At 36.2% G+C, this 14,402-nt stretch overlaps 1 protein-coding gene across 1 annotated transcript; it reads left to right on the forward strand.

Moving 5' to 3' along the window:
• The first annotated feature begins 1,118 nt into the window (after positions 1 to 1,118).
• LOC139151432 (phospholipase B-like 1) lies at positions 1,119 to 12,793 on the forward strand. Its single transcript, XM_070724229.1, has 10 exons — positions 1,119 to 1,348; positions 3,004 to 3,220; positions 3,982 to 4,204; positions 4,314 to 4,475; positions 5,145 to 5,289; positions 6,941 to 7,141; positions 7,724 to 7,864; positions 8,336 to 8,521; positions 8,916 to 9,022; positions 10,397 to 12,793. Exons 1-10 carry the CDS (start codon positions 1,267 to 1,269, stop codon positions 10,562 to 10,564), a joined length of 1,632 nt encoding a protein of 543 aa, XP_070580330.1. The 5' UTR covers positions 1,119 to 1,266; the 3' UTR covers positions 10,565 to 12,793.
• The last annotated feature ends 1,609 nt before the right edge of the window (positions 12,794 to 14,402 follow it).

Consider the following 14,402-nt stretch of genomic DNA (forward strand, 5'->3'; position numbering starts at 1 on the left):
TTCTCAAACATTTTTATGCCAGAAAAACTTCCAGAGCAGTGAATTTTACCATAGTTGATTTCTTTAAAATTGTGCTCCAAAAAAACTAAGCAAGATATAAAAAAATCTGAGACACACTTTGAAAGAGCATTGTGACAGCTTGCATTCCAGCAAGTTTGAGTCAGATATTTTGAAGTATGAGACAAAACATAGGGAAAACCGACTTTTGAAAGGTTCTTGTCACATGATAGTTATGTAAACAATGGTGACACTGTGGTTACCAAAATGTTCCCATATATGTAGGCTTTCAGAAAATGTATACTTTACGGGGGTTCTGAGTTTATTAACCGTTAGAGAATTTTTAGATTAAAAAGGTCACATTTCTTGTCTTGGAACCTTAATATCAAAACCAAGAAATTTGTGGAATATTTTCTCGAGGGGGAATTTTAAAAGTGTTTTGCAATTCACAGAAGCTCTGAAAAAATGATTGAATGAATCTGTCAAATAGTTGCTTCCTTGTTTGATGTAGTTAGTCAAAGATGAACTAATTAATGTGCAGTATTTCAGAAGCTGTGATATTGGTCGGCTGAATCTTACCGTTAGTTATGGAATTACACTCCATAGACTCCTTAAGTTGCTGTGAATATTGACAATCGACCAATCAGATATAACCTTCAGAGCCAGCTGCACATCAGCAGAGCAGGAGTCAAAGGTTGGTTTTTTTTTCATCATTTTGAATGAATATATCACAGAATATGTTATATGATGGAAACTGTAACAACTTCCACTTCATTAGCTTATCTTCAGAAATTTTGGTTCAGAATAATTCAGACTAGACCTAAACTTACAACAGAATTAAGAAATTTCAAGTTTTCTGAACGTAAATATAAAGTTTCCGTATACGGTATAGCCTAATAGTTTGGATACTATATTTACGTGCCATGTTTCATGGTTTACTTCAAAATTTCACCTGTTTATATAAAGAGAAGATCTGGAAAAAATATGCTCTATGCGAAAATCAGACCTCGTCTCCTAGTTCTGTGTCCGGGTTCTGTGTATCATACTTTCATTGCATAGCGCACGCAGTATTGCGCGAAGGTCAATGACCCATACATGACCTGAAACTCTTTGTCAGTTTCCATTTCCGCTTGGCATATCACGTGAGCTGAGTCACATGACAAATTTACAGTGAAGAGACCATACATCAGTGTGACAGAGAGCCAGCATCGCCTGTTCCGTGTGATAACAGACCGCATTCGGCATCCACAGTATTTGAAAACAGTCGCTATGTTCGTGAAGAACCTGTTATTTGCCGTCGTGGTTGTCGTTTGGCTGACGATCGCAACAAAGGCTGGGATAACATGGGCAGGTAAGGGTAATCAAACTTATGAAAGGAGAAAGTTCCCCTCGACGCGCTAACGTTCAACACTTAGAGGTCGTTCGGGGTTGGCCTTAAGCCTAGGGTCGAAATGTTTTGGCCTTCTAAAGAGAAAATAGACAGAAAAGAGTTAAACTTTGTCCAAACCAAACAGGGTCCTTGTATATGCGTCCATAGCAGACCCACGGTCCCTCAGGGACAGTGGCTGAACCAGCCGACATCGACAGCCATGAGTAGCTGTTTGTGGAGGGACCGTGCTGTATTCTTGCACCACACTGTGCGACGTCGAACACGACCGTTCTACAGTTTTAGGTGAATGTTCGCCAAGAGTAATACAGCACTGTGGCCATCGCTCAGTTCTTGCAAACTATTGACAGGGTGATCAAGCCACAATATTTGCTGCCATCTCAGCCATCTGTTTCGTCCATCTGATATTAATATCTGGTGTTTACAGTTAGACAAAAAATATGTCACCAATCTAGGATGAATTTAGAACCTTGAAGGATTTGAAATTTGCATGCATCCCCACCCCAATCTCCCTCGAACAGCAAAACTGGCTCATCGGACAAATGTATAGGGCCTCTTGGAGTTGGATGTTTTCTTTTACACTAAAAACATCGTAAAGTTTTAGTTTGTTTTGATTTTGAAAAAAATTCCAATTTATAGTTGTGAAGGATTCTGATTAAAATTTGTCTACCTGGCCAAGATGCTCCTACCTCGTTTCTCCGTGTCACCTCACAGGGGCGAGAACATGTAAACTGAAAAAAAAACGTGGGGTGGGCACTTTTCAGATACCGTAATGATAAATAAAAAAATAATTCCTGACATTTGTGATCTTTCTTTCTCACTATTTTCACTACTCTGATGTTTGGCTGGTCTGCAACAATAACCAACAGACACATTAGCACACAGCTCCTCACCCCATGTGCCAATTAGCTAAGACATTTCCAAAATTTCGCAGATATTATAGTTGCCCAGAAAAGTGCTCACCCCATTGTTTTTGTCAATAACATGACAGTATGCAAATTCAGGTCCCTGAATGGTGACACAGAGAAATACGGTAAAATGAGAGGTTTGTATAGTTGGACAAAATATAAAACTGCTGAGTCAGCAAGTTTCACAAAGAACAAACCTCTGATGAAATTTTTCTCAAAACTTAGTATGATGACAGTATGTTTTATGACATCACTGAAATTAATTTTCTTTTTATCAGAAGTGCATTGTGGCACTTCTCAGGGTAATCCAATTGAAAGACTCAAATTTGCTTACTTTAGTGGGCATGCTTCCATACGTCATATACTGTACCAGGCGTCAATTGTTCAAACTGACAAACTGTCCATTCTGGCTTTTGTTATGTCAGTTAGCAATGGAACATTTGATATCACGCCAAGCACTGGGTAATTTGGAACTGCTCGTATTTTATAAGTTTAAATATGAAGGTTTTACTGACAATTTTTAAGTAAAATTTAGCAATTGGGTCAGATAACCCATGCCCTGTTATTATTTTAAGTACAGAGAAAAAAGTAATCAAGCAGTAAAGGTCTCACCCTGTGCAAGAAAAGCTTATTGAACCTGTCAAAATATTTAAGAGAGTTTTAGTGAGATCAGACCTTTAAACAAATCCTGAATTTTCTGTGACTTAACAGGAACTTACACAGAAGGTTCTGTCACTTTCATTGGCAAGACTCCAGTTTTGAAATGGAAAATTGACACGTCTTCATCTGCGTATGGCACATACAATGATACCCTGGCCACCACAGGCTGGGGAGTCCTCGACATCAAAGCTGGCTATGGGGAGATTCCAGCCGATGACATGAAGGCAATGTATGCAGCAGGATTCTTGGAGGGCGCCCTCACAGCCGAGTAAGTGATCAGTAAAGCTGGTTTGTAACAGATTGAATACTTATTGCTGTGAAATTTTAGACTTTTCTGTTGTATCAATTTTCCAAGTCCTGCCTTCTTGAGCTTCCTTTACCGTGTTCACCCTGACTTCCCTGTAAACAGGTTCACAATGGCACACTCACCATTGATAACGATAGGTTTTGGCCAAACCATTGTGGTGAAAGGATTTAAAGATCACCTGATATTAGTGTCTGACTTGCTAATCAGTATGCAGATACCCTTCATTAATTTTGATGAGCAGATCTAAGTCTTGACTTCAAATTTATTATCTTGTAAAAAGTACTCAATTTTCAAAGCAGTATTACAAACTGCCTCAGTGATAACCACCTCCTCTTTGAAACTGTACCTATGTATGATACATCAGAATCGTATCAATTTAGCATAGCATCTTAAAATTGTTGTCAGATATGAAACTGCTTAAAACGCTCCCTCACCAAATCTCACCATTGTTATTATCATGCTTCATATTGTGACGGTTGTTCCCTAAATTGCTTGATCTTTGTAAAGACTGTATAACTCTCAAAAGGATACAAAAAGCTAATTAAAATTTGTTTTTGAATAATAAAAGTTGTTGCTGTTATTTCTGAGAAAGTTGTTTAGACCAAATCTCAGCAAAAAACGGCATGAACCAATGTGCCAATCTTTCAGTGAATTAAACTGTACAGAGAATAATGCAGAAATTGGTTGTACTCTTTCACCTTTTTTCTCCACCTGCAATACAGGAGGATTTATCAGAATTACTTGAATATGCATGCGTTCTACTTTGGTGGGGAGAAGCAAAGCCTGGAGCCAAAAGTGAAAAAATTCTTTGATGAGCAAGAAACATGGACGAGGAGCATGATAGCCAAGAACCCAAATGATCAATTCTGGAGATCCATCGCACTCATTGTGGCTCAGTTAGATGGTTTGGTAGATGGTTACTCCAATAACCCGTACCAGAATAAGGTTTGTTGATCCTAAGTTGTTCTGTTTCATTCTTTTCAGTTGTTTGTCTGTAATATATAATGTTTGTACATGTTTTGTAATTTCTTTGCATTTTCTTGATTTTTCACAGAGTTTAGAAAGATTTGCCTTTCAAATGTTAAACAGCGTCGGAGACCTCATCGATCTGCGCCATGCGCTGTCACCTTCCACCAGACCAGATTGGTCCAAAATGAACCCTGTAGAATTTCAGAGTTACTTTATGCGGCACGGCCACTGCTCAGCTCTCATAAAGGTGATTACCTGACAAAAAATTACACTTTTTAAAGTTTTGTAACATTAAATGAATACAGTTGTGGAACTGTGCTCAAAGGTTGTATGAGACCCATACGACCAATGTAAACTCTGTATCCAAGGTACGATGGTGATCAATGAAAGTTAAAACATGTTTGTCATAATCTACATTGTATAATTTAAACGTTGCAGCTATGATGATAAGGTGCATCTAGATATCATGCATGAAATACAGTGTTTGTGAACAAGAAACTCGCACAGGTGCAGTTGCGACAACTGTTTTCCTTTAAATAAGCTAGACTTAAGGCATAATTCTCCCGTTTTCATTCTTGAAAACTGCCCCAGACAATGTCATGTATATCTGTTGGCAAAAACCACAATCTTTTACCACCCACAAGTCTGCACCAGTTAATCTGTAATTCCTTACCCATATTCCTGATTGAGCTGCTGGCCAAATGTGGCCATTTGGCCAACTTTGATAATCTGTTTGAATGTCAACCGTTCAAACTATTGAAATCTGTCCTGATGCCCTTCAATAGTAACCCATATCTCTCTAGCATTGACCTCAAATAGTTGTATTCCATTATATATGTCAAGTATGATCATTAACTCTGAAATACCATTATTGCTTAACATTGTGCAAAATTTAATCCGATTTCCTATTTACCAGGTTCTAGGTGCCTATGAAAACATTTTCATGTCACATTCCAGTTGGTTCGTCTATGCCAGTACCTCAAGAATTTACAAACATTACAATTTCAATTTAAAATCAGTAGACGTCGCATCAAAACAGATGTCATTTTCTAGTTACCCAGGTAAGTGTGTGTTAGCTTTGATGCCTGAAATTGTGTTCCTTTATTCTTTTTAGCTCATATTTGGTATGTATATAAATACCAAAAAGAGCTTATATGGTGAGTCGGTGGCATCTGTATGTCTGTCTGTATGTACCGGTATGTATGTGTGGATGTATGTCCGTCAAACGCAAAAGCTCCCAGACCGTCACACCTACCATCACAGTATTTGGTTTACATGTGGACCCAGGGGTTGAGATGTGACGTTGTTCCAATGAACATGTCAGTGTCAAAAATAAGCAAATGAGGTAAGAAAAAGGGGAAATTCTGCAAATGTGCAGGAGTGATGGCATTAACTGAAACAGCCCACACATCTGAGTTGGAGATTCTGTAATCTCTAACCTATTTATATGCAGTGTACCTATTATGTGTAGGAGTGGTGGCAGTGACTGAAACAGGCTACTCCACTGACCCTGAGTCATTTACTGTCATTGTTCATGAACTGATACATATTGGCAGACCAGCTGAAACCATGAAGGACTGTGTTGAAACATCCCTCTGCTAAGCCTGTTCCTAAAGTTGACCTCCAGTACCTAAAGTTTCAGACCTTATTTACTTTTGTCATTCTTGTTTTTCTGGTTTAAATATCTCTTAATGGACCAATTTAAACCAAATATGAGCACACTGTCCTTTCTTAATACATCCTGGAATGTGAAGAACAGATGAAAATTTCATGCAGATTATATCCGACCAATAAGTTTGGATCACATACTTAGCCAAGGAGAGCATGCGATCAAACATGTAGGTATCATGGCGTCAAGAAAAAGTGGAAAATGATTATGATTATGTGCAGTGTATGTTGAGAGTGTTTAAAATGATAGATTCACCACTTGTTCTGAATAAGCTAAGACACTGTCTGATAGAGGAAGATTTGATTTCAGTGATGATAATGTGGTATCGTGAAAGCAGGGAAGAGTCACAACTTCAATCTGATAAAAAATGATGATCTTTTATTGCGACAGGCGTATTCTTTAATCAAAAAAAGTAATGTCTTTATGCACTTCTGCAGAATCCACTGTTTGCTTAAGAAAATCTATGATAAATAAGTTGTATTTAACCCTTTGAGCGCTGCAATTATTCCCACCAAAATTATAGTGTGCAACATTTTACCAACTTTATGTATGAATTTTTCTGTAATTTGTTTGACAATTTTGGACCAAATGAACATCACATTTTATTGGCTTCAGATTTTTATCAAAATTTTAGCAAAAATTAGAAAAAAATTGACTGGAGTATATTTTGATATAGGTGACAAAAATTGACTTTGGCGCTCAGAGGGTTAAGGATTGTGTACATGCTGTGACTGAAAACCAAAATATTAGCTGTATAAATTTACTGTGTTTAGAATAGGAAAGCTCACTTCACTCAATTGTGTTGGGTTTTGATACACATTCTTTGATTTTCCCTGATGGCTTTGCCTGACTTCTGAAAACACCAGTAAAGCAACGCTGACTTTCAAAGCTTCGATTTTTTTCACCACAAGCTCAATGATAACATGGTTAAACTGCAATTTTCCACTGATAATATAGATACATATTTTTCAAGATTTTGGCTACTTAAAATACATCTGCGAAAGTAGACTGGCTTTAAAGTTTTCTTCCTTGAACTCCTTCAGGGTTTCTTGAATCTCTGGATGACTTCTACCTCCTTGGAAATGGCTTGGTGATGTTGCAGACAACTCTCAACGTTTTCAACAATTCGCTGTATGACTACGTTGTACCACAATCCCTGCTGGCATGGTACAGAGTGAGGGCAGCCAATATGCTGGCTCACAACGGCAAGGAATGGTCTCAAATCCTTGCAAAATATAACTCAGGTAATTTTGTGCATCCAAATTTCCTTTTGTTTACTTCCTTTTGTATTTCTCATGAATTTTGCTGAATATTTGTCACAAAATGTGTTATCATGTTTTGTCACAAATAAAAGAAACAACTTAATCACCAATAAAAATTATAGTATTTCTCAATGAAAGTATAATACTAAGCTTGTAGGTAAATACAATTGGTATGTAAATAAATTTTTTGTGTTAGATGTCAACATGTAGAAAGCTGAGTGGTAAGACTTTATTATATACAGAGTATGTAATGCAAATCATTGAATTGTAACTTTAAACTTTGACCTTCGACCTTTAGTAACTTTGCAAGTGGTAATTTACAATCTCTTTGCCAGGTTTGTCAGCACTCTGAAAGTAAACAATATATTTGCATCATGAAGGCTTTTCATTTTTCCAGAAGTTTTGATCAGAATCATTATAATTCAAAACAGGCATCACTATATTAATTTTTTACTTGTCCAGCAGAATCTGCAATTAAATATGTTGTGGTTGGAAAAGCCAAATACAAATCGTATCCATTTGTAAATTGCAATGAGATGCTAAATGCCGTTTCTGCATTTACAGGTACTTACAACAATGAATACATGATTATTGACCTCAACCTCATTCACCTCAATGAAAGTATCGATGACAATGCATTGTGGGTAGTGGAGCAGATGCCAACTATGGTAAAGTCTGGAGACCAGAGTCCCATCCTTAGAGCAGGTTAGTGTATGTCTTCCATAAGATGATGGTGATACCTTTTAAAACTGGGATAAAATGATTTTTTGGTGTAACCATGTGTTCATCATTTCTGTCACCTTTCTGTAATCCTATTTACAATTGTTCTAACAAAGCTAACTTTACCACTGTTTGTCAAAACATATCAGTGAAATCTTTTCCTAATACTAGTGATATTCTTCTTCTCAAAACTGAGCTTTCTCCTTGCACTTGTGATCTTTTGAGTCATTTTGCCTGATTCCCATGCAGTGTGTTTGTAGTGTTCATTTGCCATCTGAAATCTAGTGCTTGGAGTGTGACATAATAGTATTAATTTATGCAAATTTTATCAATGAACACTGTTTAAATATGCAAAATCAACGATAATGATTCATTATTAAGGGGAAATATTCACAGACTACACATCGGCTGTTACCGCTGCTTGTAAAATCTCAACACCCATTTCTACATTCACAGGTTATTTTCCATCATACAACGTCCCATTTTATGAGGAAGTTTTCAACATCAGTGGATATCCAGAAATGGTGGCCAAGTATGGCACAGACTACAGCTACCAGTTGGCTCCCAGGGCAAAAATATTCCGCAGGGATCAGGGTAAAGTGAAGTCATTCCAAGACATGAAGCATTTGATGAGATATAACGGTAAGAATGAAAGGAAAGTATATACACTACTATCAGTGGGATGTGCTCACTCTTTTCTGAATATCTGATGTCACTTTTTGGTCATTACCAAACATAGGTTCATCATTCTTTTTCATTTGAAGATGGACACATTTGTCAAGTAGATTGGTGTGAGATGTCATGAAATCTTACACCATTTATCAGGAACACATGTTCAATTGGATCAAACATGCTGGGGCGAACGTGACATGAACATTTCTATTTGGAAAGCATGACCTTCATCTAAGTCACTCCACTTAACAATCAGTTACTCTAGGGACGTACAAACAGATCTTTAATAATAGTTTTGGTGGAAACTTTAAAAGGTTGTAAAAAATGAAAATACATACACCTGTGACTGCATTATTCTCTTCAGATTATCTCCATGATGAATATTCACAAATGGATCCATGCAAGGCTATCTGTTGCCGTGGTGATTTGTACAAAGAGAACCCAAGTGCTGATGGTTGCTATGATACAAAGGTATGCCTGAGACTCTTTATTGTATGAAGGAAAGTTTTTGTTGCTGTTGAAAGAGTTCAAAGGAGCACAAATTAGATAAACATTCAGAATTTTGTCATACAGAGCAATATCAAGTGACAGTATCATTTAGAGCATGTTGTTGTGTATGGCCATGCATTGACATAAAAGGCATTAGTGTGTAGTGTTACCCAAAAGAAATGGCAAGGCTGAGGAAGCCAAATTGTCTGTATTCATTACACAGGCTGAAAAGCAGTCGTAATCACTCCAGAAACAAGAAACACAAACTACAGTTACCTTTGCAAAAGTTACACCAGAGATTTGACAAAATTGGTAATCACCAAATGTAAAGACATGCAGTCAAGCCATTTTGACTGAAAAGTACAAAAAAAATTGTGGTTTGCAAAGGGAAAACTACAGAAGGTTTGTTGTATGAGGGTGCTCTAATTCTTGCTAAAAAAGGAACAAGTGTGGAAGCACTTTTGAATGACAGACCTTCCTGTCCAATTGAAAAATGCCCATGGACACCACATTAGAGGTGTAATGTAAATTCTGTGTATTTTATAAATGTCTGTGTGTGTGTGTGTGTGTGTGTGTGTGTGTGTGTGTGTGTGTGTGCAGAGCAGCTGAATTAGTATCACATATCATCCAGCAAGATAAGCTGACCCCTAGATTGCGCACAGCATTATAGTTTGCTACTTGATACGTATATTCTTTATTCTAATTCTGGATGCTACATTGATGATGTCAGGTACAGAGCAGGATGTGCTCACTCTGCTTCAAACATCTGACATCACTTCATAATAATATTAATTTGACTATAAATTGTATTGTGTTCATCTGCTGTTTTTAAGTTGTATATGATCTATAGCTAGTTGAGTTTTCTCTTAGTTTTCTTCACAGAAGACAATCTGAAAATAAATACAACTAAAAATATTGTTTCCTTGCTCTGGAATCATATTCTTTTTGCCGTAATTTCTGTAACTCAGAGCGAAATGCTTGTGATAGAATATTTCGACTGAATCACTCAGTCATCATCAGCTGTTGTGTTATTGTGGATGGTAAAATGACGTAACAATAACACAATAGCTGATGAAGACTGAGTGATTAAGTTGAAATATTCTATCGCAAGAATTTTGCTCATGTACAGCAAAAAGAACAAAAATTAAATACCGGTAGATTATGCACAACGGTGTCAATTTGTTTAGCACAAGTAGAGTCTCGAAGGCATTATTCACTCAAAGCTTGGTACCAGCATACTCCAATTGATATGTGCACAAAATATCGCAGGAAATGATCTCTCAATTCAAAGCAGGGCAGCAAAAAGGATAGGAAACCCTTTAACGTGTAAATTCTCTCATGTTGGTCCCTCCACAGCTGTCAGATTATCACATGGCCCGAAAGCTACAATCAGAAGCCATCAGTGGTCCAACTTTGGGAACAGGACTACCCCCATTCGAGTGGACACCAAAGTTTCCTGACATGCACGTGGGACTTCCACAGATCTATAACTTCAGCTTTTTGACCATGGAACCACAACTTTGAAGAGTTCATTACATCAAATGAAAGGGTGAAAGGGGCTGCTTTTATTTGTAACCAAGTAGGCATTTTGCAAACAATGCATAATTTCTGTTCTTCTTTGTATATTTTGCAGATGTCAGCATTGTTAGACTGTTTATTTAAAAAAGAAATTGTCAAAATAAAACATTAAATTTTGACTATAGTGCCACTGGCCAGGCCAGTAGCATTTTAAAGGCAAAATAATTTCTTAATGAGGTTAAAATCTGGCAAACACTGCAAGATTGATTCAATTGTTTTCTGGTTTTGCATGATGAACCGCTAATTACATGTATAATCATTACAAAGCTGCCACCAAGCTAGTTGGTATGTTTTGAATTATTTCAGGATTCCAGGTTTCACTTTCAGATGTCATTTTCTTGAAAGTCTGTGACTACCTTTTGGTAGTTAAGGCTACGTAAAAAATTGCCTTGCAGAGGATGTTTGTCTTTCTATGATGAAAAGTCAAAAATCAGAAGGAGCTTATGCCTGGTGGATTATAATTTTAGTGGAGTAAAGCTACATGACTGTACAGAAATGTCACAGAAAATTACTTTAAAATTGCAATGATCAAAAATTTTGTGTAATAAGTTCTACTACCATTGTACTGCACTTTATCTTTAAATTACTTGAAGCTATGATTTCATAAAAATACAGCAGGCTGGATTGATAGTCTGGGCAAGTTAATTCAGTAATTTATGAAGGAATTTATTCAGGAAATATGCAAGGATGTAAAAGTTTCATAAGATAGCAGATAGTTCAACTTGAGAAACTCTTCTCTTGATACAGGTTTTCTTAGCAGTTAAAGCTTCCAACATTTCTGAATGAAAGATTTTTAATGCTGATATCCCCAATGTCCAATTTCTTGTCTTCAGATACTCTGAGAGAGTGTATTTACACGAAAGACTAATACCAGTGCAATCTGTAAAACCACTATGTTGTCCTATTGTGAAACCATTTAGCTGGAAAGACAATTCTATGCCCAAATTTTACTTTAAATTTTGTACTTGAAATTTTAAATTTAATTTACAGTTTAATTTACTTAATTTAATATTACTGCTTAAGTGATATGTTTTGGTCAAGTTAGGAAATACAAGTTTTCTTGACAAGAAAGTTGTCCCAGAAATTCTGTTAATGTTTACACTCAGGTACAAAATGTTTTTTCCTTTGTAACACAGTTCTTCCATAGTTTGTGTTGAGGGACTCTTCAAGGTAGTATTCGCCTCAAAAGTGAAATACTTTTAAGTTTTTGCTCAAACTTTCCTCAATTAAATGTTCAAGTATACTCTCACCAAATCAAGAATAAAATTCAGGGGTCACCTTGCAAAGTTTGGTTCTAGAGAAATGAATTACCTAACATTTACCGATATAGAAATTCAAAATGGCTGCCATCCCTGTGTTAATTGTATAAGGATAAATAAAATTTTTGCAGTTCAAAAAGCTGAAATTTTTTTCTTTCTCCAAGAGCTTAAAATGACATTCCACAAGGGGTCGATCAGAAAAGCATTGTAGAAATTTGAGAGTAGAGTAGGAAATTTTGTCTGCAAGGCGTATACTACCTTAAAACAAGTGATTAAAATACAACTGAATCTTTAAAATCAATTCAAACAACTGGTGACATTTTAGAACTTTCTTAATAGCTATAATCCCTCTTAATGTTCAAATTGATTCGATCATTCGCCTGAACTGTTACGTGATCCATGGACAAAGAGTAACTATTCAGTAAACAGATTTAAACTCAAATTGTTGTAATTCGTGGTGCTCTTTTCTGTGCCTTTGTTCTACCACAAAAATACAAAATCATGCTTACCTCCCAAAATCATGTCAAAATTATATCTGTCGTTCAACTTGTTGATACAGCTATATGTACAGATAATATCCAATGTTATTATTGACAAATAGCACATTTAATATTGTTAAGAAAAACATCTCCCTGGTAAGGCGAAAGATGGTATGTTTGTTTTGTAGAAACATCGAGTGTTACAACAACTGTTCCTTCAAGCATTTCTTGCACCCCTGTCTTCTAATGCTACAACATATCGATTTGCAGTATATGTTAATATTTTGTAATTTACAACATACTCAGGTTGTCATATACTGTGTTCAATCATCAGTCGTTTACTTCAATTTAAATGTGTAACAAGGGCTTTATCAGAGTCCCTTTGTTGTACATTTCATCAACATTAGAATTTTTAAAGAAATAAAACTGAATTTCCAAAAGCTGTGAAATGATAGAGAATACTTCTTTTCTGAGCAATGCCACATTACAATTAAAGGGATACAGTCGTGGGAATGCACTCGAAGTCGATGGGACCCATACGACCAATGTAAACATTGTATCAAAGGTACGATGGTGATTGATGAAAGTTAAAACATGTCTGTCATAATCTACATCGTATTATTTAAATGTTGCAGCTATTATGATGAGGAGCATCTAGATATTGTACACGAAATACAGTGTTTGTGAACAAGAAACTCACACGGGCGCTGTTCCGACAACCATTTCCAATTAAAGGAGAGATGGAGTAACTTAAAATAGTGCCTGGGCAACAGATATTCATACTCTTAAACTTTAAACTGTGGTTTTCCAGTATTTTGAGGCTCCTTTTGAAGCTTATGGAGTAATAACATTTTCAACGTCTTATTTTTGTGAAGTTAGAGCATGGAACTTTTCCCCATAGAGTCAACACAGAGGTGGCGGCCATTTTTATTTCAAGTGTCTGCAATTATTGGGCAATTTGTTTCTCTGATACCAAATTTTGCCTGTTAAGCCTCAATTTTTAACCTTGATTTCAAAAAGGAATGATTTACAGCAAGTTCAGCAACAATTTAAGATTTTTCTATTTTGAAGCATGTACTACCTTAATGCAAATGCAGCTCATTTTTACATTGATGAAAATTTGATACAAGTATGATTTGCTGATAGAATAACTTGTTCCCTGTGACTATTTTGATGTAATGTATGATGTTTGTTCTAAACATTGGTAGGTTCAAAGAACCACAACCTGTATACATCAAGTTCAGAGGCAATGATGAAGTTATTTTCCATCAACAAACTTAGCAATCATATGTGATCAAACAAAGGTGACACAGATTATTAAACTAGGAAATTGGCAAAAGCTCTCAAAGATGGTACAGTTAGCTTTCATTACTTGTACTTTAAGAAGATATGACATTCAAATGCAATTTCATTAGTTAGTTGAAAAAGAGATTAAGGTAATTTGCGCTTCAAAAATGAAAGTCTTAAACTTTTGCTCAATCTTTCCTCAAGCAAACTTTCAACCATTCTCTTTCATAATCAAGAATAAAAGTTGGGGATCACCCCACAAATTTTGTTAGTGGAGAAACAGGTTACCAAATATTTATCGATATTTGAAATTCAAAATGGCTACCATTTCTCTATTATCTCTATGGGGGAAATAATATTTCTGATTTTCACAAACTTAGTTTGAAAGCCAGTGAAAATAATTTGTAAAAGTTTTAAATGTCTGTCCCTGAGGTGTGTTCTACCTTATTAGGACAACATTTAAGAAGTTGCACGTTGGCCAGACGTATGACATTTTAAATTTTGCCAAGAAATGCTGATATACAGATAATCACTAACAAAATATAAGAGATCCAAAGTAGTTGGCTGAAAGGACAGTCATGGAGAGTAATCCTCACTGGGGACTGCAATTTTCCTGACCAATTTAAGTATGACCTAGGCATGGCATGACATATTTTATGTTTTAGTGCTGCATTTTACAATGCACTGTACATTGGCAGCTTGCGTACTTTTCAGAAGTTTGGCCAGACGGCGATGGTAAACATCTGGCCAGGGAGGTCA

This window comes from Ptychodera flava, chromosome 15 (assembly GCF_041260155.1).
Source record: "Ptychodera flava strain L36383 chromosome 15, AS_Pfla_20210202, whole genome shotgun sequence".
Classification (NCBI taxonomy): domain Eukaryota; kingdom Metazoa; phylum Hemichordata; class Enteropneusta; family Ptychoderidae; genus Ptychodera; species Ptychodera flava.

Coding starts and splice junctions, on each gene's coding strand:
- LOC139151432 (XM_070724229.1), top strand. CDS start 1,267: ATGTTCGTGAAGAACCTGTTATTTGCCGTCGTGGTTGTCGTTTGGCTG. Junction 1,349..3,003: donor GGCTGGGATAACATGGGCAG/GTAAGGGTAATC, acceptor GTGACTTAACAG/GAACTTACACAGAAGGTTCT. Junction 7,865..8,335: donor GAGTCCCATCCTTAGAGCAG/GTTAGTGTATGT, acceptor CTACATTCACAG/GTTATTTTCCATCATACAAC.